The 22,920-nt window shown below is 43.9% G+C and overlaps 1 protein-coding gene across 3 annotated transcripts in view; it reads right to left on the bottom strand.

Moving 5' to 3' along the window:
- DCAF12 (DDB1 and CUL4 associated factor 12) overlaps window positions 1-22,539 on the bottom strand; it is a 29,817-nt gene extending 7,278 nt beyond the window's left edge. Inside the window, exons 1-7 of one of the 3 annotated variants that reach the window (XM_032307255.1) lie at window positions 22,372-22,456; window positions 22,222-22,283; window positions 19,594-19,848; window positions 7,122-7,328; window positions 5,894-5,954; window positions 1,574-1,767; window positions 530-595 (exon numbers count right to left, since the gene is read on the bottom strand). In XM_032307255.1, coding sequence (XP_032163146.1) covers window positions 530-595; window positions 1,574-1,767; window positions 5,894-5,954; window positions 7,122-7,328; window positions 19,594-19,848; window positions 22,222-22,227 — 789 coding nt within the window. In that variant the 5' untranslated portion in view covers window positions 22,228-22,283; window positions 22,372-22,456. Of the gene's footprint in view, window positions 1-529; window positions 596-1,573; window positions 1,768-5,893; window positions 5,955-7,121; window positions 7,329-19,593; window positions 19,849-20,920; window positions 21,287-22,221; window positions 22,284-22,371 lie in introns of those variants that run through there. The other 2 variants (XM_032307254.1, XM_032307253.1) reach the window with 2 other exon arrangements.
- Between the last annotated feature and the right edge of the window lie 381 nt (window positions 22,540-22,920).

The following is a 22,920-nucleotide window of genomic DNA, read 5'->3' as shown; positions in this document are numbered from 1 at the left end:
AAGGAGTCAGTTATTCCTAGAATTCTGCTTCCTGTTGAGAAAGAGTCTATCACAGAAGTAATAAGCAGCAGAAGTCTTTGGGACAAGAGGGACCCACAGGTAGGTTTCACTTTGTGCAGAAGATGCTTGTAAAGATTATAAATATTCTTATTACCTATTATTTCAGAGATAGTTTATCTAGTTTAATTGATTTTCAGTAGCTGGTAATTCTAACTTCTAGGTTTTCCTGCCCTTTCAACGTTCTAAATTGCCAATAATCCACAAGCTAATACTTAAATGCCTTGTGGACTAGAGGACGGCTTGCAGACAGCAAGTCCTTGCAATGTGAAAGATTCTCCCCCTCTGATCTCTTTAAAAGACTTTTAAGAGAGGCATGTTAGATTCAGAGTTCCATGCACTGTGCATTAACATGCCCAGACCCTTGGAAAACTGGTGACTTAGGCAAGAATGAAAAGGCTCAGGAAGAATAAAAGTATTTTAACCAAAAGGTGAATTTTCAGGTAAAACCACTAAGTCATGTTCATCACACCTTAGACAGTGTATTTTCAGCCTTCCAGAGATGAAAGTAACCATCCAGAGATACTGCTCCCAATTCCTACAAGAGCAATGAAAAACAGGTTATATTTCAATCTGTAGCAACTAATACATGGTGGTAAGCAGGGGAGGACCCTGAAGGTTGGGGTCCTCCCACTCGTCATTCATTCTTATCCCGTGATTCCAGCAGGGGGGCCAGGGATGGTCAGCCCATCACCTCACTCCATGGAATGCAGCTGGATGGCATATTAAATTAAGGTTGCTATTTGGGAGAACTCAAGAAGGAAGCCAGGTTCTAGCAGTAATGTAAAGACCCATGATTCCAAAAGCTCTTACTATGCAATCATTCCAATGACATCCTGTTAAATAGTTCCAGCAGAATAAACACATGAAGGAGAGTTTCATAAATGGCAGTATGAGAGCTTCTATGAGTGGAGAATCTCAATCTATCTCTAGGCTACAGTTATGGCCAGAAGTTAGAGGAGATTAAGGGAACTACCCTTCAAAATGTGGCCTGATTTAGATTTTGGGAGCTCTTCCTCTCTTTTGGCTCTGAGTCCCCATCCCAACATTCTACTTAATATCCCCAGTTTCAGATCTGACTAAATGATTAGGTAAGACCTGCTGGTAGGTTGAGAAGAGGCAGTGAAGCATGAAGAGAAACTGAATACCAAAGAGAAAAAAAGCCATCGTCTTCAGAGGTATGTATGAAAATCACACCCAAAATAGAGCACCTGCAAAGGCATGTGCAAATGAGAGACAGTCAAATCAAAGTGTCCTCAGTGTCCCTAGGGTAACTCTGCACGGCTGACCCACAAAGATGGACCCTCCAGAGAAATACTGCAGAGCTCAGTGCAAGGAATGGGTTTCATAATCTCAGTTATAATTTCTCACCAGCAACCCTCAGCCTTCAATCCTCCATGGGCTCAGAACTAAGCTATATTAGCAAGTATGGACTTGGAAGGAGAAGCCAAGTGCCAAGATATAAGCCCAGAAGCTGAAGCAATAGGAAAAGCCTTCCCCCATGGCGAGCTCATACCTTGTTCTTGTTGTTGAAGGCCAGAGCCCGGACCTTGCAGTTGTCAGGGTTTGTGTCCTCCTTGGGAATGTCCTTTAAGGCCTTGTGAGTAATGTGAGCATACACAGGGACCCGTGACACGTTGTGCCTTGCATCACTTTTGGTCAACACGTCATCTGTCACCTCCCAGAGTCCCATAGAGCCATCACGTGAGCCTACAGGGCAAGGAGACCACAGATGTCAGACATAACCCAACTCTCTATGGGACAGTCCTACAGAAACCAAGATCTTTGTACATCATCCTCATATGTGCTAAAGCTTGGTCAGGTGGCCCACTGCAAAACAGGGAACAGTATACCTTAAGAGCTACAAGAGGAGGGGAACCTGGGTGGCTCAGTGGGTTAAGCCGCTGCCTTCAGCTCAGGTCATGATCTCAGGGTCCTGGGGTCGAGTCCCACATTGGGCTCTCTGCTCAGCAGGGAGCCTGCTTCCCTCTCTCTCTCTCTGCCTGCCTCTCCATCTACTTGTGATCTCTGTCTGTCAAATAAACAAAATCTTAAAAAAAAAAAAAAAAAAAAAGAGCTACAAGAGGAATGATTCAACTAAGATGCAGGAGCTAAAATATAACCTTTAACCTTTGGTGGTTTTTAATTTTACTATTTATTTATTTATTTTTAAAAGACTTTATTTACTTGACAGAGAGAGATAGAGAGAGAGAGAGGGAACATTAGCAGGGGGAGTGGGAGAGGGAGAAGCAGGCTTCCTGCTGAGCAGGGAGCCTGATATGGGCTCAATCCCAAGACCCTGGAGTCATGACCTGAGCCACCCAGGTATCCTGTGCTGAGATTTTTTTTTTTTTTTTAAAGATGTTATTTATTTATTTGACAGACAGAGATCACAAGTAGGCAGAGAAAGAGGAGATAGCAGGCTCCCTGCGGAGAAGAAAGCCCGATGTGGGGCTCAATCCCAGGACCCTGGGATCATGACCCGAGCCAAAGGCAGAGGCTTTAACCCACTGAGCCACCCAGGTGCCCCGTTTTTTTTTTTTTTTTTTTTAAGATTATATATATATATTTATTTGATAGAGAGATCATAAGTAGGCAGGCAGAGAAAGAGCAGGCTTCCCGCTAAGCAGAGAGCCCAACGCAGGGCCCAATCCCAGGACCCTGAGATCATGACCTAAGCTGAAGGCAGAGGCTTAACCCACTGAGCCACCCAGGCGCCCCAATTTTTTAAGTCTTATGCTCTACCGACTGAGCTAGCTGGGCACTAGATTTTTTAAAAGAGAGTACTACAGAGTTTGAGAAAACTCAATAATTTTCCAAGCCAAACATTTGGCTTGGTCACCTGGGCATGCACGCACAACCAATGTCTGGCAGTAGGGTTTGGGACCCTCCACCTGAAATCAGTAGTACTTAATCTTTTCTGACTATATGCCTCTGAGAGACCTAGGAATATTAAAGACCCTCTTCCCTAGAAAAATACACCAAAACACGACACTGCACATTCAACTTCAGGGAGGTTCATGAACCTCTTGAAGGCTTTCCATGGGTCCAGAGGGACCATAAGCCCCAAGTTAGGAATGACTATATGGGGCAGCTGGCCAGTTCAGTTGGTATAGCATGCCACTCTTGACCTCGGGGTTGTTAAGTTCAAGCCGCATGTTGGGTGCAGAGATTACTTAAAAAATAAATAACGACTGTTCTACAAAAAATGAATACTTAAAAATATAGTTTTCCCTAGTATACAAAAATGAAGCACCTAATTCCTTTCTAGGGGCACCTGAGTGACTCAGTTAGTTGACCATCCTACTCCTTATCTCAGCTCAGGTCTTGATCTCAAGGTCCTGAGTTCAAGCCCCACACTGGGCTCCATGCTAGAGCCCAGTGTGGGGCTTGGATATTTATTATATAAATATATTTATATTATATTAAATATAATAAGTAGATAAATAAAAATAAAATTCCTTTCCAGTAAAGTTATTTACCAACTCTCCTTTAGACTAGAAGGTGCCCTTCCTACACTGCAAATCTACTGAATAAGCCATAAGGCTTATGGGCAGGGATTTAATGCAGAGGTTTTATCATATGTGAAATCTAGAAAAGGCCAGAGAGGACATATCTGCAGAACTATGCATGGTTTATTATGCAAATTAAAAAATAAAACTACGCAAGTTTTATATGAAAAATTCAAGCATACTGAAATATTGAAAGAATTTTACAATGAACTGTTCGATTACATCTATATTCTACAATCAACATTTTATTGTACTTGGCACATTTATCTACATATTCATCCTTCTGTATGATCCCATTTTTTTTTTTAAAGATTTTATTCATTTATTTGACAGACATAGAACACAAGTGGGCAGAGAGGCAGGCAGAGAGAGAGAGAAGCAGGCTCTGCACTGAGCAGAGAGCCCGATGCGGGGCTTGATCCCAGGACCCTGGGATCATGACCTGAGCCAAAGGCAAAGGCTTTAACCCGCTGAGCCACCCAGGTGCCCCATGTATGATCCCATTTTAACCAACTAAAAAATAGGTACAGAAAAATGACTGGCAAGGTATTTTAAAAATATTGACAGTGATTATCCCTGGGTAGAGATATCGAGGATAATTCTTATTGTCTTTTTTGTTTATCTGTATTAAAAAAATTTTCTTATGGGAGCCCCTGGGTGGCTCAGTCAGTTAAGTGTCTGCCTTCCTCTCAGGTCATGATCTCAGGGTCTTGGGATCAAGTCCTGCGTCAGGCTCCCTGCTCAGCAGAGAGCCTGCTTCTCCCTCTCCCTCTGCTTGTGCTCTTTCTCTCAAAAAAATAAATAAATCTTAAAAAATATATATAAAAAATTATGATAAACACTTATTACTTTTATAAGGAAAAAATATTTTAAAAAAAATTTTTTAATTATTTTTTAAATATTTTACCCACATGTTTGCCAGGGAGAGAGAGAAAGAGCATGTGAGTACATATGCAAGGGGAGCAGCAGGCAGAATGAGTAGGCTCCCCACTGAGCAAGGAGCCCAGTGCAGGACTCGATATAAAACTCTGGGATCATGACCTGAACTGAAGGCAGATGCCCAAACAACAGAGCCACCCAGGAGACCCGGACAAAATTTAAAGAACTAGTATGGCAGCATCATGAAGATTGACTGGAGAAGATAGAACAGAAGCAGAGAAAAAATATGGATGGATATCAGGGGTATTTCAAGATATAGATAATAAGCATGTTAGCAGAGAAGACAGTAAAGAAACTGTAGCTAAGAGGGTTTTTTGTTAGGTTTTTCTTAGTGACATACAATGTTTGTAAGAATCTAGAACTGGGGTACTATATTTTTACATATGGGTCCTGAGCAAAACTGGTTAGCAGTCTGAGCCTACTTTCTAGGGTGCTGTGGGTATCCAGAAAGCATTGTGTCTAGATTACCTTCTCTACACTCACTTCCATGTATTTTTTTCTGATGTCTTCCACTGGGAAAGAAATTCCCCCCAATCCTATAGCTTTTATCAACAAGAAACACACCATATAGTTGTACAGTAAATAACTACTCCTAATACTTCACATCAACTATTCTAAAAACACTTTCACAACATTGTCACAATGAAGCCCACAAAAACGTTGTGGATAACATGCTGTCACACATACTTTTGGGAACAAGGCAGAGTATGAATAATAAATGAAGAATGCTGGTAACTCCTCTTGCCAGATCAGGAATATACAGGGGAAATGACTTATCCAAGGAGACACAGTAAGTTAGAGAAAGAGCCAATACTGGTAATAAAATCTCCTAGCCAATGGTCTGTTTACTGGGCTATTTCTAATCACACTGCTATCCCTTTTAACTTCTAGTCTCCCTCCCTCCCTGCCACATCAAAACTGCATACAAGGGATGCCTGGGAGGCTCAGTGGGTTAAAGCCTCTGCCTTCGGCTCAGGTCATGATCCCAGGGTCCTGGGATCGAGCCCCACATCGGGTTCTCTGCTCAGCAGGGAGCCTGCTTCCTCCTCTCTCTCTGCCTGCCTCTCTGCCTACTTGTGATCTCTGTCTGTCAAATGAATAAATAAAATCTTAAAAAAACAAAACAAAACAAAAAAAACTCCATACAAAAGGGGCGCCTGGGTGGCTCAGCGGGTTAAGCCTTTGCCTTCAGCTTAGCTCATGGTCTCAGGGTCCTGGGACTGAGCCCTGCATCTGGCTCTCTGCTTGGCGGGGAGTCTGCCGCATCCTCTCTCTCTGCCTGCCTCTCTGCCTACTTGTGATCTCTCTCTCTGTGTCAAATAAATAAATAAAATTAAAAAACAAAACAAAACAAAACAAAAACTCCATACAAAGGTCAATTTTACCAGACACCGCCATAGTATCACTGATCCATGCAATGGAAAAGATCCAGTCCTTGTGTCCATCCTTGGAGAGGGGAGAAAAAAAAGAAATTGGTAAAAAAGGATTACAAGTCACACTCTTTAAAAGCTTACAGTCTGACTGAAAATATCTTTGTAAAAATTACAATTCTGATCTCTGATGAGCTTAACACATAGGGCAGGATCCCACCGTTTTTAACTTCTTTTTTTTTTTAATTATTATTATTATTATTTTTTTTTCACAATTTTTAACTTCTGCCTTGAGGAGCTCAAAGCTGAAATGAAACGGGCATTACTACAGGCAATAAACATGTCTGGTAGACACACAGGTCTTGCCCTCTAACCTCTGGATATCTCATTTTGGGCTCCTACACACGATCACCCACCTCTAATCCCTCTAACCTCATCCTACCACTCTTCTCTGTCCTTCCTGTTACAACAGCTATACCTGACCTCTTTGCTGTTCCTCCTATCTGTAACTCTTCTCCTCCAGACATCAACATGACTTGCACTCACTCTCACTTCCTCTGTGTCTTCGTACTCAAATGTCATTCTTAGCAATGAGGACTTCCCTGACCATCCATCCTCTAAACAGCATTCTCCACCACTATCCCTTTAATCTGCCTTTACTCTTCTCCAGGAGACTTATCACATTCTGATATACTGCTGGAAAATATTTATTGGTCTATGTATTGGTTTATAGGTCTCCCTCCTAGAGGCAGACCTATAAGAAAATTTAGGTCCCTCCCCATAAGAAAATTTTATCTGTTTTATTCACTGCATTGTCCGCAGTTTCTGAAACAATGCCCAGACATAAAAAGCTCAATAAATAGTTGCTGAATGATTTAATAAACTTTGGTGACTATGGGCAATGGGACATACATGGACACTGCATTAAACACCAAACCACTGCTGCTGGCCCTAAAGTATGCTGCTCATCCCCTTATCAAACATACACTGTCAATATACTTCCCTATGGGGTGTTCAGTCCCCATTTTGGTATTTCTACCCTCACAACTTACCCCCATACCCTTGTAGTCAGCGGAAATTTAGAGGAAACTATTCCTTCCCAGGGGGCATGTGGGAGGAAGGTCCATGTTACTTACCAGGCTCTGCTTAAGAACAAAGCTACCTCTACAGTTACTGGGGAACAAAGCTACCTCTATAGTTACTGGGGAACAAAGCAACCTCTACAGTTACTGGGGAAACTTACATCACCCACACACACAGGATCTAGTGTAGGTAGCCGGTAGATGGCAAGACTGTTGGGGTTGTCTCCTCCAGTGGCTAACAGAGTTCTGGAGGGATTTAGCTCGATGGCATGGATGCCACAGCCCTGCTGGGTCACACCTCCAGGCTCCCGGTCCTTTAGAATGGGGATCTTGGTGATCTGGCTTGTCTGCACATCCACTACAAACAGCTACAAGAAAAGGGACACACATTAGTTGACAGTTTCTCTTTCATGTGGCTAACCTGGGGTCCAAACACCCATTCACTCAATTATCCCTTGAACTTTAATTAATGTCTACTACCTATTCACTCAATTATCCCTCAAACATTTTAGACCCCGGAAATTGCTAAAGGCATAGTCAGGGATATTAGTCAAATGAAATATGAAAATAAGAAAATACAATAAAGACAAGGATAACATGTTACATGAACACAGATTAGCAAGCAATAAATTCTGCCTGGGATTCAAAGACAGCTTCAAAGAGGACGTGTATTAGACTGTGGACCTAAAGAACCCGACTAAAGGTTTTCTGCCAGTTTGGACTTTTTTTTTTCTTTTTTTTTTAAGATTTTATTTATTTGACAGGCAGAGATCACAAGTAGGCAGAGTGGCAGGCTGAGAGAGGAGGGGGGAAGCAGGCTCCCTGCTGAGCAGAGAGCCCGATGTGGGGCTCGATCCCAGGACCCCAGGATCATGACCTGAGGCTTTAACCCCCTGAGCCACCCAGGCACCCCTTGGATGTATTTTATATATCTAATTCTCAACTACCCATGTATAAAAACTTAAAAATGAAATTCCAGAGCCCATCACAATGACTATTAAATGTACTGTAAACATTAGGTTTGTTGGAGTGACTAGAGATATGACAAGCTCTTCTCCACCTCTTTTCCAATCTAACACCTTTCTACTCTGCCAGATTTAACTCAAAGAAACGTTTTATGGAAAAGATCGGTCTCTAAGAAAGAACATTCCTGTCTTTTTTTCAAAAAGATTTTATTTATTTATTTGACAGAGAGAGAGAGAGAGAGAGATCACAAGTAGGCAGAGAGAGAGAGAGAGAGAGAGAGAGAGAGGAAAGCAGGCTCTCTGCTCAGCAGAGAGCCCAATGGGGGACTCGATCCCAGGACCCTGGGATCATGACCTGAGCCGAAGGCAGCGGCTTAACCCACTGAGCCACCCAGGCGCCCCCATTCCTGTCTTTATTAAACTCTTTATGGGATTAAATGATTCACTCTCTCATTCATTCAGCACCAACTAAAATACCAAGTACTGTTCTAGGTGCTAGCAATGTGACCATATACCTTAGTACAGAGGAAGGTAGCTTAAAAGCCTCTCAGCAATTCTTGTGATGAAGCAAAATCATGTCAAATCTCTGTATAAAGTAACCCGCTTGCACCAGAAGGAGATCTATGAAAGGAGAACTATTCTTTCAGTTGGCTCCTGCCTCTCATCCTCTTTCTCATCACCTGTCTGGACAACTTCAACTGGTCTTTGCGCCTTCAAGCAAGGCCACCATCAAAACTATTCTCTATATTGTATCGGTCATCTTTATAAAAACAGCAATCAGTTAAAAATATCCATAGGTGGGATGCCTGGGTGTCTCAGTGAGTTAAGCATCTGCCTTTGGCTCAGGTCATGATCCCAGAGTCCTGGGATAGAGTCCCACATCCGGCTCTCTGCTCATCCAGGAGCCTGCTTCTCTCTCTGCCCCTCCCCCAAACTCAAGCATGCTCTCTCTCATGTGCAAAAATAAAAAAAAAATACTTAAAAGTTTATGTATGTGTGTGTGTGTGTGTGTGTGTGTGTGTATACACAGATAAAATATAAATATCCATGGGGCGCATGGGTGGCTCAGTTAGTTGAGCAGTTAGCTCTTGATTTCTGGTTGGGTCATGGGCTCAAGGTTGTGGGATTGGGCTCTGCATTAGATTCTGGGCTCAGTGGGGAATCTCCTTGGGGATTCTCTCTTCCACTCCCCTTGCCCTCATGCACTTGCATGCAAACGGTTCTCTGTCTAAACTAAGTATTTCTTTTATTATTTATTTATTTATTTGACAGAGATCACAAGCATGTAGAGAAAGGCGGGGATGTGGGGGGGGGGTGTTTAGCAGGCTCCCCGCTGAGCAGAGAGCCTGACGCAAGGCTTGATTCCAGGACCTTGAGACCACAACCCGAGCCAAAGGCAGAGGCGTTAACCCACTGAACCACCCAGGTGCCCCTGAATCTTTCTTTTAATCTGAGAAAGAGAGAGAGAATGAGCAGGGGGAAGGGGAGAGGGAGAGAATCCTTCAAGCAAACGCCCCCACTCAGCAAGGAGCCTGACAAGGGGCTCAATCCCACAGCCCATGAGATCACCACTTGAGCTGAAACTGAGAGTCAGATGCCTAACTGAATTAGTCACCCAGGTGCCCCAATAAATAAATATAAAAAAAAAAATTGGTTTCTCTTTACCTAAATCTAAACTCCTTATCAGGGCATCAAGATTCTTCAATCTGGCTCCAACCTTTCTCTCTAGCTTTACATTCTGCCATGGATCTATGCTCTAGAAATAACAACTTATTAACTATTATTCACACAAAAATCTGCAACAAAATGTAATTTTTTTGTTTTGTTTCATGCTCATGCTCTTCACAATGCCAGAAATGCCCCCCCCTTTTCTGTACCTGGACAGCGTGTACTTATCTTTCATGATTCAGTTCAGACATGTCCTCTCTGAATATTCCCTAAATATTCAGGCTGATTAAATTTTTCTTTTGTAGGTTTTCCAGACAGCTAACTACCCACAACACTTAGATTGTATCACGCTGCTTTAAAATCTTGTCTTTTTCCCCCTGCAAGCTAATAATGCCTTCCCAATTCAAAGAGCAGGGGACTATCTTAATTGGTTCTATGATCCTGCCTCAACAATGCAAAGCTATGTGCTAAGTGCTTGTAGAAGACATCTTTCAGGCAGGCTGCCCAAAAATGTTAGACACCCCACATCTAGGTGGTCTGATGTAAGACCAGACCTCCATATCGGAGAACTACCCAGAGAGGAGAACTATCCCTCCTCACTCAGGGAGGACCAGTCCAGAGGCTATACCAGATGGATCGAATTCTCTCGGGAAGGTGAAACTGGCTCAGTGGTACTACACCAAACTGTATGGATGGCTAATTTCTACCAAAGCCAGCTCCCAAAGAGAAGGAAATAGAAGAGAAATAGCATGAACACCTTTAGTTTCTAATGGTTTTCCAAGTTCTGTTTCATTTTGAGATCTAGAGATACTTCGTGCTTTTGGGGTTTGCAAACTATCCCTTCCAATAAACATGAGTGGGTTTCTTACTCTTTTAGAGCAAATGAACTCTATACAACATAGCCCCTCAAATGTTTAATGAAGGAAAATTAACTGCTCACTTAAGCCTTTGTGGTTTTTGTTTTTTTTAAGATTTTACTTATTTATTTGACAGGCAAAGATCACAAGAAGGCAGAGAGGCAGGCAGAGAGAGAGGAGGAAGCACGGCTGGATCCAGGACACTGGGATCATGACCCGAGCCGAAGGCAGCAGCTTAACCCACTGAGCCACCCAGGCGCTCCCACACAACCTCACTCTTGCAGAGGAATGACAAAGCACCATGTGAAGGACAGAATCCTTTTGCTTTTTCAAAGCAAGGGAAAGGGTTGTGAATGAGCTGCCACAGAATATCTCCCCAAGCTCACTGACAAGGAGCCAAGGCTTCATAAAGCTTCTGTTAACAAATCCCAGAATGGGGCTGTTCTACATTAACCTACTGGGATCCCTGCCAGGAATTAGAAGCATGGTAAGGTAAGTTTGACTCTCAATGGCTCCCTGCATCTTACATTCTAGAACAGAGAGGGGAAAAAAGAAAGCAAAGTCCTTACAATCAGGAAGCTTATAAGACTAGAGAGTACATCTCCGAATGCATGTAAAGTGTATATAGATGCATGCAAAATGCACACAGAGAGGTCAAGACAGCTTAATAAGATAGAGGAGCTCACAAAGTTTCTAAAACTGCAGTGTTTTAGCTGCAGCCTAATAAAGGAAAGGAAAGCAAATCCACTTAGATCAGACAACAAAATAAATTATACTAAGTCAGACAGGAAAAGCCAAGTGGACAGCCTGAATCTGCTGAAAGTTGGGCAAAGAGAAGACAACTGAAAATGAAGCAGAAGAATCCATTCCTTATCCCAAACCAAGAAGATGGGTAGGAGCAAAGAAAAGAGTCAAGACAAAGAACAAAAGAATATGTTCAGACAGTACGCATCAAAAATTGAACAGTGTACACACTACAGTTTCAATTTTAGAAACTCCTGCTAAGGAAACGAGTAAACAGTTTTAATTAAATACATTAATTTGGGGGCACCAGGCTTGCTCAGTAAGATGGAGCACACGATTCTGGATCTTGGTATTGCTGAGTTTGAGCCCCATAATGGGCACATTGGGTGTATCTTTAAAAAACTATAAAATGAAGGGGCATCTGGGTGACTCAGTTGGTTAAGCCTCTGCCTTCGGCTCAGGTCATGAGCTCAGGGTCCTGCAAGGTGTACACTGGACTCCCTGCTCAGTGGGTAGCCTGCTTCTCCCTGTCCCTCTGCCTGCCAATCCCCCTGCTTGTGTGTGCACTCTCTCTATCTCACTCTATCAAATAAATAAATAAATAAATTTAAAAAAATAAAGTGGGCATTTATTTTTTACTTACTTAGAGAGAGAGGATGGGGGAAGAAGAGAGGGAGACAGAGAATCTTAAGCAGGTTCCCTGCCTAGTGCAGAGCCTGACGCAGCATTTGATCTCACAACCCTGAGATCATGACCTGGCTGAAATCAAGAGCTGGATGCTTAACCAACCAAGCCATCCAGATGCACCTAAAATTTTAAATAGTGAGACACCACAGGGGTTGGGTACAGCCACACAATAGACTATTACAGAACTTTTAAGAATGGGGTGCCCAGGGGTGCCTGGGTGGCTCAGTGGGTTGAGCCTCTGCCTTTGGCTCAGGTCATGATCTTGGGGTCCTGGGATCGATCCCCACATCTGGCTCACTGCTCGGCGGGGAGCCTGCTTCCCCCTTCTCCCTGCCTGCCTGTGATCTCTCTGTCAAATAAATGAATAAAATCTTAAAAAAAAAAAAAAAGAATGGGGTGCTCAAGAGTGCCTGGTTGCCTCAGTCAGAAGAACATACAACTCCTGATCTCCAGATGGTAAGTTTGAACCCTACACTCAGTGAGATTACTTAATAAAAGCTTAAAAGAAAAAAAAAAAAAAAAAAAAAGAATGGGACGCCCGACTGACTCAGCAAAACACGCGACTCTTGATCTTGGGGCATGAGTTCAAGCCCCTTGTTGGGGGTAGTTTACTTTAAAAAAAAAAATGGAGTAGAGGGTTTTTATTAACATGGAAAACTGTTCAGAGTGCCTGGGTGCCTTAGTTGTTAAGCATCTGCCTTCAGCTCAGGTCATGATCCCAGGGTCATGGGATAGAGTCTCACATGGGGTTTCCTGCTCCATGGGGAGCCTGCCTCTCCTCTCACACTTCCCCTGCTTGTGTTCCCTCTCTTGCTGTCTCTGTCAAATAAATAAATAAAATCTTAAAAAACAAAACAAAGCATGGAAAGCCGTCCATGGTATGGTATTAAATAAGCAATTTTTTTTTTTTTAAGATTTTATTTTTAAGTAATCTCCACAACCAACATGAGGCTTGAATTTACAACTGCAAGATCAAGAGTAGCATCCTCCACTGACTGAGCCAGCTAGGTGCCCCCAATAAGTTGATTTCTAATCCCTGATTTTGGAGGGCTCTGTGAAAAATGACGTCACCTAGCTGCCTCAGTTGGTAGAACATGCAACTATTGATCTATGAGTTGCTGAGTTCAAGCTCCACGTTGGGCATAAAGCCTACTAAAAAAATAAAAAATAAATTTTAAAAAATCGTAAAAATAAGTCCCAAAGTCACCTTTAGCAAGACACCTAAGATTCTGCCTAGTACCCACCCAAAGTCAGCCAGTAAAGAGTCTCTGACAGTATACCACAGAGATTCAGCTACTTAAAGCACCTTAACAAACATTTGGTTAAAACTCTCAAACTGTAAAATCAGAATCCAACAGAATTGATGCCTGCCTGGCTTAGCCGGTTAAGCGGCTGCCTTCAGCTCATGTCATTATCCTAAGGTCCTGGGATCAGGTCTTGTGTTGGGGTCCATGCCCAGCTTTAAAAAAAACCAAATGAATAAAAATAAAAAAGAAAGGGGCGCCTGGGTGGCTCAGTGGGTTAAGCCGCTGACTTCGGCTCAGGTCATGATCTCAGGGTCCTGGGATCGAGTCCCGCATCGGGCTCTCTGCTCAGCAGGGAGCCTGCTTCCCTCTCTTTCTCTCTGCCTGCCTCTCCATCTACTTGTGATTTCTCTCTGTCAATAAATAAATAAAATCTTTAAAAAAAAAAAATAAAATAAAAAATAAAAAAAAATAAAAAATAAATACAAAAGAAAAAGAAAAGTAGAAGGTAAATAAAGAACTGGCTTACTATCTGTCTTTATACAAGTCCTCACTTCTTCCTATGGAAGACAGAAATTGATTTTCTACAGCATTCAAAGATGCTAATATTTATGTACAGATTATACAGAGGAAAACAATTTCTGTACAAGATATTCTCACCTTTTTCTTCCCCTACAGCATTTTTAGGTATAGAGCCATCTAATCAGAATTAGCAGGGAGCCTTACATCTAAGCCACAAATTAGTGGAGAACAGAGTTTGTAGTCCCATATTAATTATTTATCTGGGTATATTAAGAAATTGTAAGCTTAACCCACTGAGCCACCCAGGCGCCCAAGAAATTGTAAGCTTTCAGTAATAACAGTATTAAAACAATGATAATACTATATAATCCTTTTTCTTTCACTTTTACTTCCTGAGCATTATAGCATTAAGAGGACAATATGGTTGTGTACTTGCCCAATAAGAAACAAGATCTCTAGATGTTATTTTGGGCTCCAAAAAATTCCTGTGTGACTCAGAAAGGAAACTCCTTTTGTTATATATCCTACCACCAATTTTATTCCCTCTCCACAAAAGAGATGTATAATATATAACTCTGTTCAATTTTTGTCAGTAGACAAGCAATGAATGGTAACTGAGCAAGGCCATTTCCACCACTGTTTTAGGCTAAGAAAAAACAACATTCATGGCACCTGGGTGGCTCAGTGTGTTATGCCTCTGCCTTCTGCTCAGGTCACGATCTCAGGGTCCTGGGATCGAGCCCCGCATCAGGCTCTCTGCTCGGCAGGAAGCTTGCTTCCCCCTCTCTCTGCCTGCCTCTCTGCCTACTCGTAACCTCTCTCTGTCAAATATATAAACAAAATCTTTAACAACAACATTCATGTAGCTGAAGTAACATTTAAAAAAAAAAAAAAGAAAGAAAGAAAAGTAAAGTATAGGGTGCCTGGGTGGCACAGTCAGTTAAGTGTCTGCCTTTGGCTCAGATCATGATCCCAGGGTCCTGGGATCAAGTTCCACAATGGACTCACTGCTCAGCAGGGTTAGTCGGCTTCTCCCTCTGCCCCTCACTCCACTCGTGCTCTCTCTCTCTAATAAATAAAACCTTTTTTTCCCCCAAAGATTTTATTTATTAGAGAGAGAGAGAGAGAGAGAGAGATCAATCACAAGTAGGTAGAGAGGCAGGCATAGGGAAAGGAGGGAAGCAGGCTCCTGCTGAGCAGTGAGCCAGATGCCGGGCTGGATCCCAGGATCCTGAGATCATGACCTGGGCCGAAGGCAGAGGCTTAACCCACTGAGCCACCCAGGACCCCCAATAAATAAAATAAATAAATAAATAAAGTTTATTAACATTATTTTATCAACAATAATGGACAATTATAAAATGCAAGACAGAGCACTCCGAATCCTCTCTTTTAAAAAAAGAATTAAAAAAAAAAAACCATTTTATTTATTTATTTTTTATTTATTTTTTTTTTTTTAAGATTTTATTTATTTATTTGACAGAGAGAAATTACAAGTACACTGAGAGGCAGGCAGAGAGAGAGAGAAGGAAGCAGGCTCCCTGCTGAGCAGAGAGCCCGATGCGGGACTCGATCCCAGGACCCTGAGATTATGACCTGAGCCGAAGGCAGCGGCTTAACCCACTGAGCCACCCAGGCGCCCCAAAAACCATTTTATTTATTTATTTGACAGAGAGCAAGCAAGAGCACAAGCAGGAGGAGTAGCAGGCAGAGGGAGAGGGAGAAGCAGGCTCTCCGCTGAACAGGGAACCCAATGCAGGGCTCCATCCCAGGACCCTGGGATCATAACCTGAGCTAACAGCAGACACTTAACCAACTGAGCTACCCAAATGTCCCTTTTTAAAATTTTTATTAAGTAAACTCTTTGTCTAACATGGGTCTTGAACTCATGATCCCCAGAATCAAGAGGCACACACTCCACTGACTGAGCCAGCCAGGTGTCCCCTCTCTCTTTTCAAATCTGTTTTTTTTCTTTTGTCCAGTTCCTGTTTAGTCCTTAACCACATGCATGCATAATTGTGTATAGCTATAATAAGCAGAAATAAGAATTTTGGTATCTTGGTGCGCCTGGCTGGCTCAGTCAGAGGAGCGTGCAACTATTGATCTCGAGGCTGTGAGTTCCAGCCCCAGGATGGGTGTAGAGATTACTAAAATAAGTAAATTTAAAAACAAATAATAATTTTGTGTCTTGTTACATTTAAGGCATCAAATGCTTTGTGTGTTTAGCCTCCTGGGTGGCTCAGCTGGTTAAACGGCTGCCTTCAGACCCGGTCATGATCCCAGAGTCCTGGAATCAAGCCCCCTGGCTCAGTGGGGAGTATGCTTCTCCTTCTCCCTCTACCTTTCCTCACTACCCACCATTCGTGGTTTCTCTCTTTTTCAAATAAATAAATAAAATACTTATTTATTTGACAGAGATAGGGAGAGCACAAGCCAAGGGGAGCAGCAGGCAAAGGGAGAGGGAGCAGACCCCGATGCGGGGCTTGCTCCCAGGACCCCGGGATCAGGACCCGAGCTGAAGGCAGACTTAACAGACAAAGCCACCCAGGAACCCCTATATTTTTTTTAAAGATTTTATTTATTGGGGCGCCTGGGTGGCTCAGTCAGTTAAGTGTCTGCCTTCCGCTCAGCTCATGATCCCAAGGTCCTGGGATGGAGCCCCACATCAGGCTTCCTGCTCACCAGGGAGCCTGCTTCTCCCTCTTCCACTCTCCCTGCTTGTGTACTTGGTCTCGTTGTGTTTCTCTCTGTCAAATAAATAAATAAAATCTTAAAAAAAAAAAAAAAGATTTTATTTATTCATTTGAGAAAGAGAGAAAGCATTTGGGGCGGGGGGGGCAGAGAGAAGTAGACTCTTTGCTCAGCAGGGATGCAGGGCTGTACCCCAGAACAAGGAGATCATGACCTGAGCTTGAAGGCTGACACTTAACCATCTGAGCCACCCAGGTGCCCCCCCCAAAAAAAATCTTGGGGAAAAAAAAAAAATAGGGGAAAAAAAAAAAGAAAAGCTATGCGCTATAAGTATTCAAAATTATGTTAATTTCTGCATAATATCATGCAGATGTGATTTACCATAAAGTACTCAAGTATTCTTTTATTAATTTTTTTAAAAAAGATTTTATTTATTTGAGAGGGAGTGTGCATGGGCAGGAGCAGGGGGAGGAGCAGAAGGAGAGGAAGAGGGAGAAGCCAACTCTGCTGAGCAGAGAGCCCACACAGGGCTTGATCCCAGGATCATGACCTGAGCCAAGTGGAATGCAGACATTTAACTGACTGAGCCACCCAGGCACCCCTCCTTTTGTTACAAAATAGCTTCCAATGATTGTCTCTGTCAAACAAGTAAATAAATAAATAAATAAAATCTTTTTTACAAAATGAAGCTTTCGGGACGCCTGGGTGGCTCAATTGGTTAAGCAGCTGCCTTCGGCTCAGGTCATGATCCCAGCGTCCTGGGATCGAGTCCCACATCGGGCTCCTTGCTCGTCAGGGAGCCTGCTTCTCCCTCTGCCTCTGCCTGCCATTCTGTCTGCCTGTGCTCGCTCTCTCTGACAAATAAATAAAATCTTAAAAAAAAAAAAAAAAAAAATGAAGCTCTGCATTCATTATCACCACTACTATTTTGTGTAAGAATGATATTGCTAACATCAAGAATTTCCCAAGATGTGCACAGCCACCTTCTCAGTTCTGGATATTACTATTCCCATGTTACCAATGGAAAAACAAAGGCACAGATAGGGAAATCATTTGCCAAATGTCACAAAGTTCAAAGAGCAGCATTCCTGGTTCTCTGCTTTGGCTCTGGAAGCTAAGCAAGTAACAAGACAAATTATAGAAAACAGGACCTCACTTAAACATGTTAGGTTAAGAAACAGGAAGACAGAAAGAGGTAGGTATTAACAGTACATTAGATTATTACTTAACATTATGCAAACTTTCAAAACACGGTCAATAAATTCAAGAAGAACACTATGATTAACTTTTATAATTCAACATTTGCTGGGCAAAACACTATAATGGTATATGTGGAGAGTATAATGAAGTCCTCCAATGGGAGACTCTTCTTCTTTTTCTTTCTTTTTTTTTTTTAAAGATTTTATTTATTTATTTGACAGAGATTACAAGTAGGCAGAGAGGCAGGCAGAGAGAAAGGAGGAAGCAGGCTCCCTGCTGAGCAGAGAGCCTGATGCGGGGCTCAATCCCAGGACCCTGGGATCATGACCTGAACCGAAGGCAGAGGCTTTAACCCACTGAGCCATCCATGTGCCCTGGAAGACTCTTTTTCTACTTCAAGTGACAATAATAACAGTTCTCTTACACCATGAGTGGTGGCCTGAGAGACTAGGAAAAGGAATTTTGTAGAGGCTTGCTACCACTACTCAGTTTTGAAAGGCTTCTGTATGATAAGCTAAAACCTTCAACAGAAGAGGAAATGCCAGCTGGGCCCCAACCACCACCATTATTATTTCCTTCCTTAAAACTCATGTTTAAATCTTTGCCTGTATCGTTTATCAACATTTCTAATGCTTAAGACACTTTTTATCTAGAGCAACCTTTTCTCTTTCAATTAATCCAAGATGTGTTCCTAAGGTGAATTTACCCAACCACCATGACACAACTTGTCTATCCACCCAAGCTAAGGTGAAAACAGAGAAAGCAGTTGTGTTTATAACCCATCTTTTTTCATGCTTCATTTGGAATAATTTTTCACCTCCAGGCGCTGCCTCTTGCCATTCCTCTGACATCATATTTGTGTCCTTCTGTTCCAATCATATCTGCAATATCCAATCTTGAATTGATATATTTTATCTATGCCTACAACTGTGCTTATTATATAGGTGATAAATTTTTCCTTTCATTCACTTATAGCTATTTTCTAACTCATTCTGTGTAAAAACACTCTCCTCCTCATGTAATACTTAATTCTTCTCTTTTGAATCATTTTCAGGAGGCTACTTTGCCAAGAACAAACATTTACATCCTGAAATATATCACCAAATACACATTCTCTTCCCTTTCTTAAAGGATATCTTTAATTCTACTTTAGATTCTACTCCCTGAAAGAGAATGTTTAGGGGGGAAAAAGGTTTGCTTTATTCCTATCCTGAACGAAGTGCTACTTTTTTAGATTTTATTCATTTATTTGAAAGAGAGAGAGAATGAGTGAGAGTGAGCATGAGGGAGGGAGAAGCAGTCCCCCTGCTGAGCAGGGAGAGCAACCAGGGACTGGATCTCAGGACTCCAGAATCATGACCAGAGTTGAAGGCAGTTGCTCAACCAACTGAGCCACCCAGGTGCCCTACTTTATTATTTTTTTAAACGATTTATTTGTTTTAGAGAGAGAGTGCAAGCACATGAGCAGAAGGGGCCAAGGCACGGAGAGAGAATCTCAAGCAAACTCCATGCTAATCGTGGAGCCCAACCCAGGGCTCAATCTCATGACTTTGAGATCATGATCTGAGTCAACACCAAGAGTCGGACACTTAACCAACTGCATCAAAGTGCTCTCCAAGTGCTACTTAAAATATTTTTATATATGCCCTTAGTTTAGCAGATAAGATCTAGGTTTCCACTTTTATGTATCCTGAATGATGCCCTGAGCATCATTCTTTCCTAAGTCTTTGCTCTAAGATCCCCTAAGATCTCTGACTTAAAAAGCAACATTAAAAAGTTGAGGCCAAAAAAACTCTAAAAGCAGTGGAACAGCTGTATGGCAAAAGGCCTAAAGAAACAGACTCCTCTGAAGATTTATCAGGAAGATGAGGACGTGGGGAAAGGGACAAAAAGAGAGGAAGAGGTTATCAACAGGAGGGAACGGAAAGCAGAGTGAGGCGATCTCCTCCCAAAAGAAACTGATAGGAAAATGAGCAGTGAGAAGTTCTACAACATCTAGAGCCAAAATGTATCCAAGCCCCTAGATAAGGTTCACTTACCCCCCCAGACACTTACCGTGTTGCATTTCGTGCCACACACCACTTGCCTATGATTTAGCCACTGAGATGCAAACACTTTATTAAGGGTCCCAAGGTGAAACTCTCTCTCCTTCAGGAGACTGGGAAGTTGCTGTGCTGCATAGCCATGCAACACTCGAGTATAGCTGGTTTCATTCTGAAGCCTGACTTCTCGATTCTTCAGGTAGTACACTAAGGATCTCTTCACTGGGGGGAGTCTTTTCCTTTTGTGCAATGAGTGATCCCAGCCAAACTGTGGAAAGCAACGTTAGAAATTAGGGATTTGGCTACCTTCCTTCAGAAGGGATCCTTCTGTATCAGAGAACTCACCAAGAACTCATCTTGCAGGATTTACATACAACAGAAATACAATTACAACAGATCAGAAATCTGAATATAGCAAGTCCAGTTTAACTCTTCCAACACTGAGAAGATGCTGCTCATAGACAAACCTATCTACGAGAAACAAGGGCTGAAAGACAACGGAAAGGAAGCAGGAAAGAGGTCAAAAGGTTTACTAGCTCTGTTAGGGCTGAAGGTTTCAGAGCCCCTTAACTTATCCTTGACAGAGAACAGAATGAAGTACCAAATAATTACTACACCGACCTGGACTACATCTCTACTCAGGACCCTTCTTACTCTCAGTCTGTACTCCCTATGGAGCATGGAGAGTGCAGCTGGGGCCAGCATGGGGTACCAGGCCTTCCAAGGATGCTCTATGAGGGCGACCCGTCCCCAGGCCGTTGAAGAATTCGAAAAATCAAACACCAACGGGGTAGGAAGCATGTGAAATAAGAGTCCGAATACGCGTTTAACGAGAGCGTTACAGGGATGATATATGAGAACTGATGTTTTTTATACAGGTCCAAGAACCAAAAAGCCCACCTCAGGGCTTGAGGTATCCAAAGGGAAACTCCTTCCCATAAAAGGGACGCAATTATCTCCACTTCCCAGGGCCCCGGAAGGGGGACTTCACTCTCCCTCCCAGTATCTTCTGGGAGGTTTTGTTCCTGATCGTCCTCAACGTCGGTTTTCTTCCTCCAAAGCCAAGATTCTAGTTTCCCTTTAAGCCCCATTACCGGCTGCAGGCCTTCCGCGGAGTATGCCTCGTTCCCAAGTTTCCCTTTAGCTCCTCATTCCTCCGGCCTTTCTGATCTCCTATGAACTCTCGAGGGCCCGGCCCTGTCCCAAAAGGCTGGGGCTCCGCTCTTGCCCACCTCTGACTACAGACCTCGGTCCCCGGTTCCAGTTCCCCGACCTTAGAACCCTATTTCTCTCTGGGTGCTTCGGTGATATAAGCCGGGTCCAGGCCTCTTAGACCTCACCTGCGGGCACTGAGCGTCGCTCCCAGCTCCTGGCGAGGCGGGCGCTTTCCGCTTCCTGCTAACTGCTTTCCGGGCCATAGTGGGCAGCGCCGCAGCGGCCCCGCAGCCACATGGGGCGGGGGTAGCGAGGGTTAGCAAGACGGCGGGTCATATACTGGGCCCCGGGGCCGCGCACTTTTGTGCGTCTGGCCCGGAAAACGGCCCGGACCCGGGAAGGCAGGCAGAGGGAAAGGAGGGAGGGAGGACTGGGGCCGGGAAAGGGAAAGGGAAGGGGTAGGGTAGGAAGGAACGAGAAGCTTTCAGACGAACGAATCTGAAAGGACGGCGAGCGGCTAGAACCAAAACACCCCCTCCCCCTCGCCCGCGCTCCGTCACCCTTGCGCAGCCGCACTTCGCAGCCTGTCGCCACGGAGACGCTGCCGGGCCTTCAGGGGTGGGGTTTAGGGCCTGCAAGTGGAGAGTCCGCAGCAGTTGTTTTGCGGCGGCCCGCGCATTTCCAACGGTCGTCAGATGGCCGCTGTAGGTGGAAGACCTGGGGTCAGAGGAATCTGCGTTCTGGAGGTCGACCTCGGACGCCCGCCTGCCCATCAGCAAGCACCCGGAAGTGAGGACGACTGTCCTCGCTCCGGGAAGGAATGCCTCCCAGCACACGCCTTTACCCGGCAGCTGCCACTGGTTATCTCTTATTGAGCGCCGCACTTTCCCGGAACCTATCACAAACGGAGCAATGACACCAAGGGCTGGACTCTGTGCGGGGAGGCAGGACCTCCTTCCCCCACCCTCGCAAGGTGGAGTCCGGCCCGGAATCAACAACCGCGTGGCCAGACTTTTCCTCTGAAGAGTACCTACCTGCCCTGCCTGGCATGACCAGCCCAGACTGCTCCCCAGGCCTCTGGCCTCTTCCCACCCCTCCAGAGCTCTCAAGCTCCATTCTCCACTCAGTCTCCTGCCTCCCTGCTGGCCACCTGCCCCGCCTAACCCTTTCTCCTCCTCTGACCGCAGCAGCCCCTCAAATCTTCTTTCTCCCAGCTACAACCTCGCCTCCCTTTAGATTCTCATGACCTGCCGGCCAAACTGTCTTTTGTGCTTTCTGCAATAGACCTCACGCCTTAATTCATCTGTTTCTTAAGCCTCCCATGCGGTCCTAAATTGACGACAGGAGCAGGGGACTGCCGCTGCCTGCCTCTCACTCAGGACGCTGGTTACATCTCAATGAGGGCAGATTGGGTGATATACTGAACCACAAAGAGTGGACGATGCTTGTCAGTCAGATAAGGGGGCTTCTTCAGGATCACCCTTGCCTCCATTCTCAGAAGATCTTGTAGGAATTTGCTGGCTTCCACTTTCCTCAGGCAAAGAAACCCTTTGAGGAAACAGGATGTTCTTGCTTAGGGTTGACCGGCCTCGGGCTTTAGTGCCCAGTTACCTGCTGCTTGCTTCAGGCCTCATACCTCCAGGGAGTTCTGTTGACCCATCTGAAGTTCTGCCTACAAGATTTGGATTTGTTTTCCAAGTCGAAACAAAGACCAGATTGAGACAGGGTCCTCTGCCATCCCAAGTGGGCACTGCCACTAATCTCTAATGCCACCTTGGGAAAGGCAGCCCCATCTTACTTGGTCAGGCCTATCCCTTCAGAGACATGCACAGAGTGAATGGGTCAGAAGTGGTTCACCTTCCTTTTTGAGCCTATTGTTCCAGTTCTGTCTTGCCTCACAATGCCCTCGGTGACCCAGGAGCCCATTGGGCAAGAGCCTGGAATCCCTTTGAGAATCTCTAGGCTCATGATGAGTGGCACTTGGATCCTGGTATCTGCCCCTGTCAGAGGCTGCAGGATCATCCTCAAGGTTAGTGCACTTCATCTTGGCATCCTAAGAACTAGCTCCAGTTTAACCTCTCAGCAGAGCTCACAATTTCTGTGGAATGAAGATTTACCTGAAGTTTTTAAAAGTCCATGTTGCTTTTATTATTATTATTGTTTTAAATATTTATTTATTTATTTG

This window comes from Mustela erminea, chromosome 12, assembly GCF_009829155.1.
Source record: "Mustela erminea isolate mMusErm1 chromosome 12, mMusErm1.Pri, whole genome shotgun sequence".
Classification (NCBI taxonomy): domain Eukaryota; kingdom Metazoa; phylum Chordata; class Mammalia; order Carnivora; family Mustelidae; genus Mustela; species Mustela erminea.
Note: the sequence above shows the minus strand (reverse complement) of the source record. Positions and strands in the feature narration are given on the sequence as shown.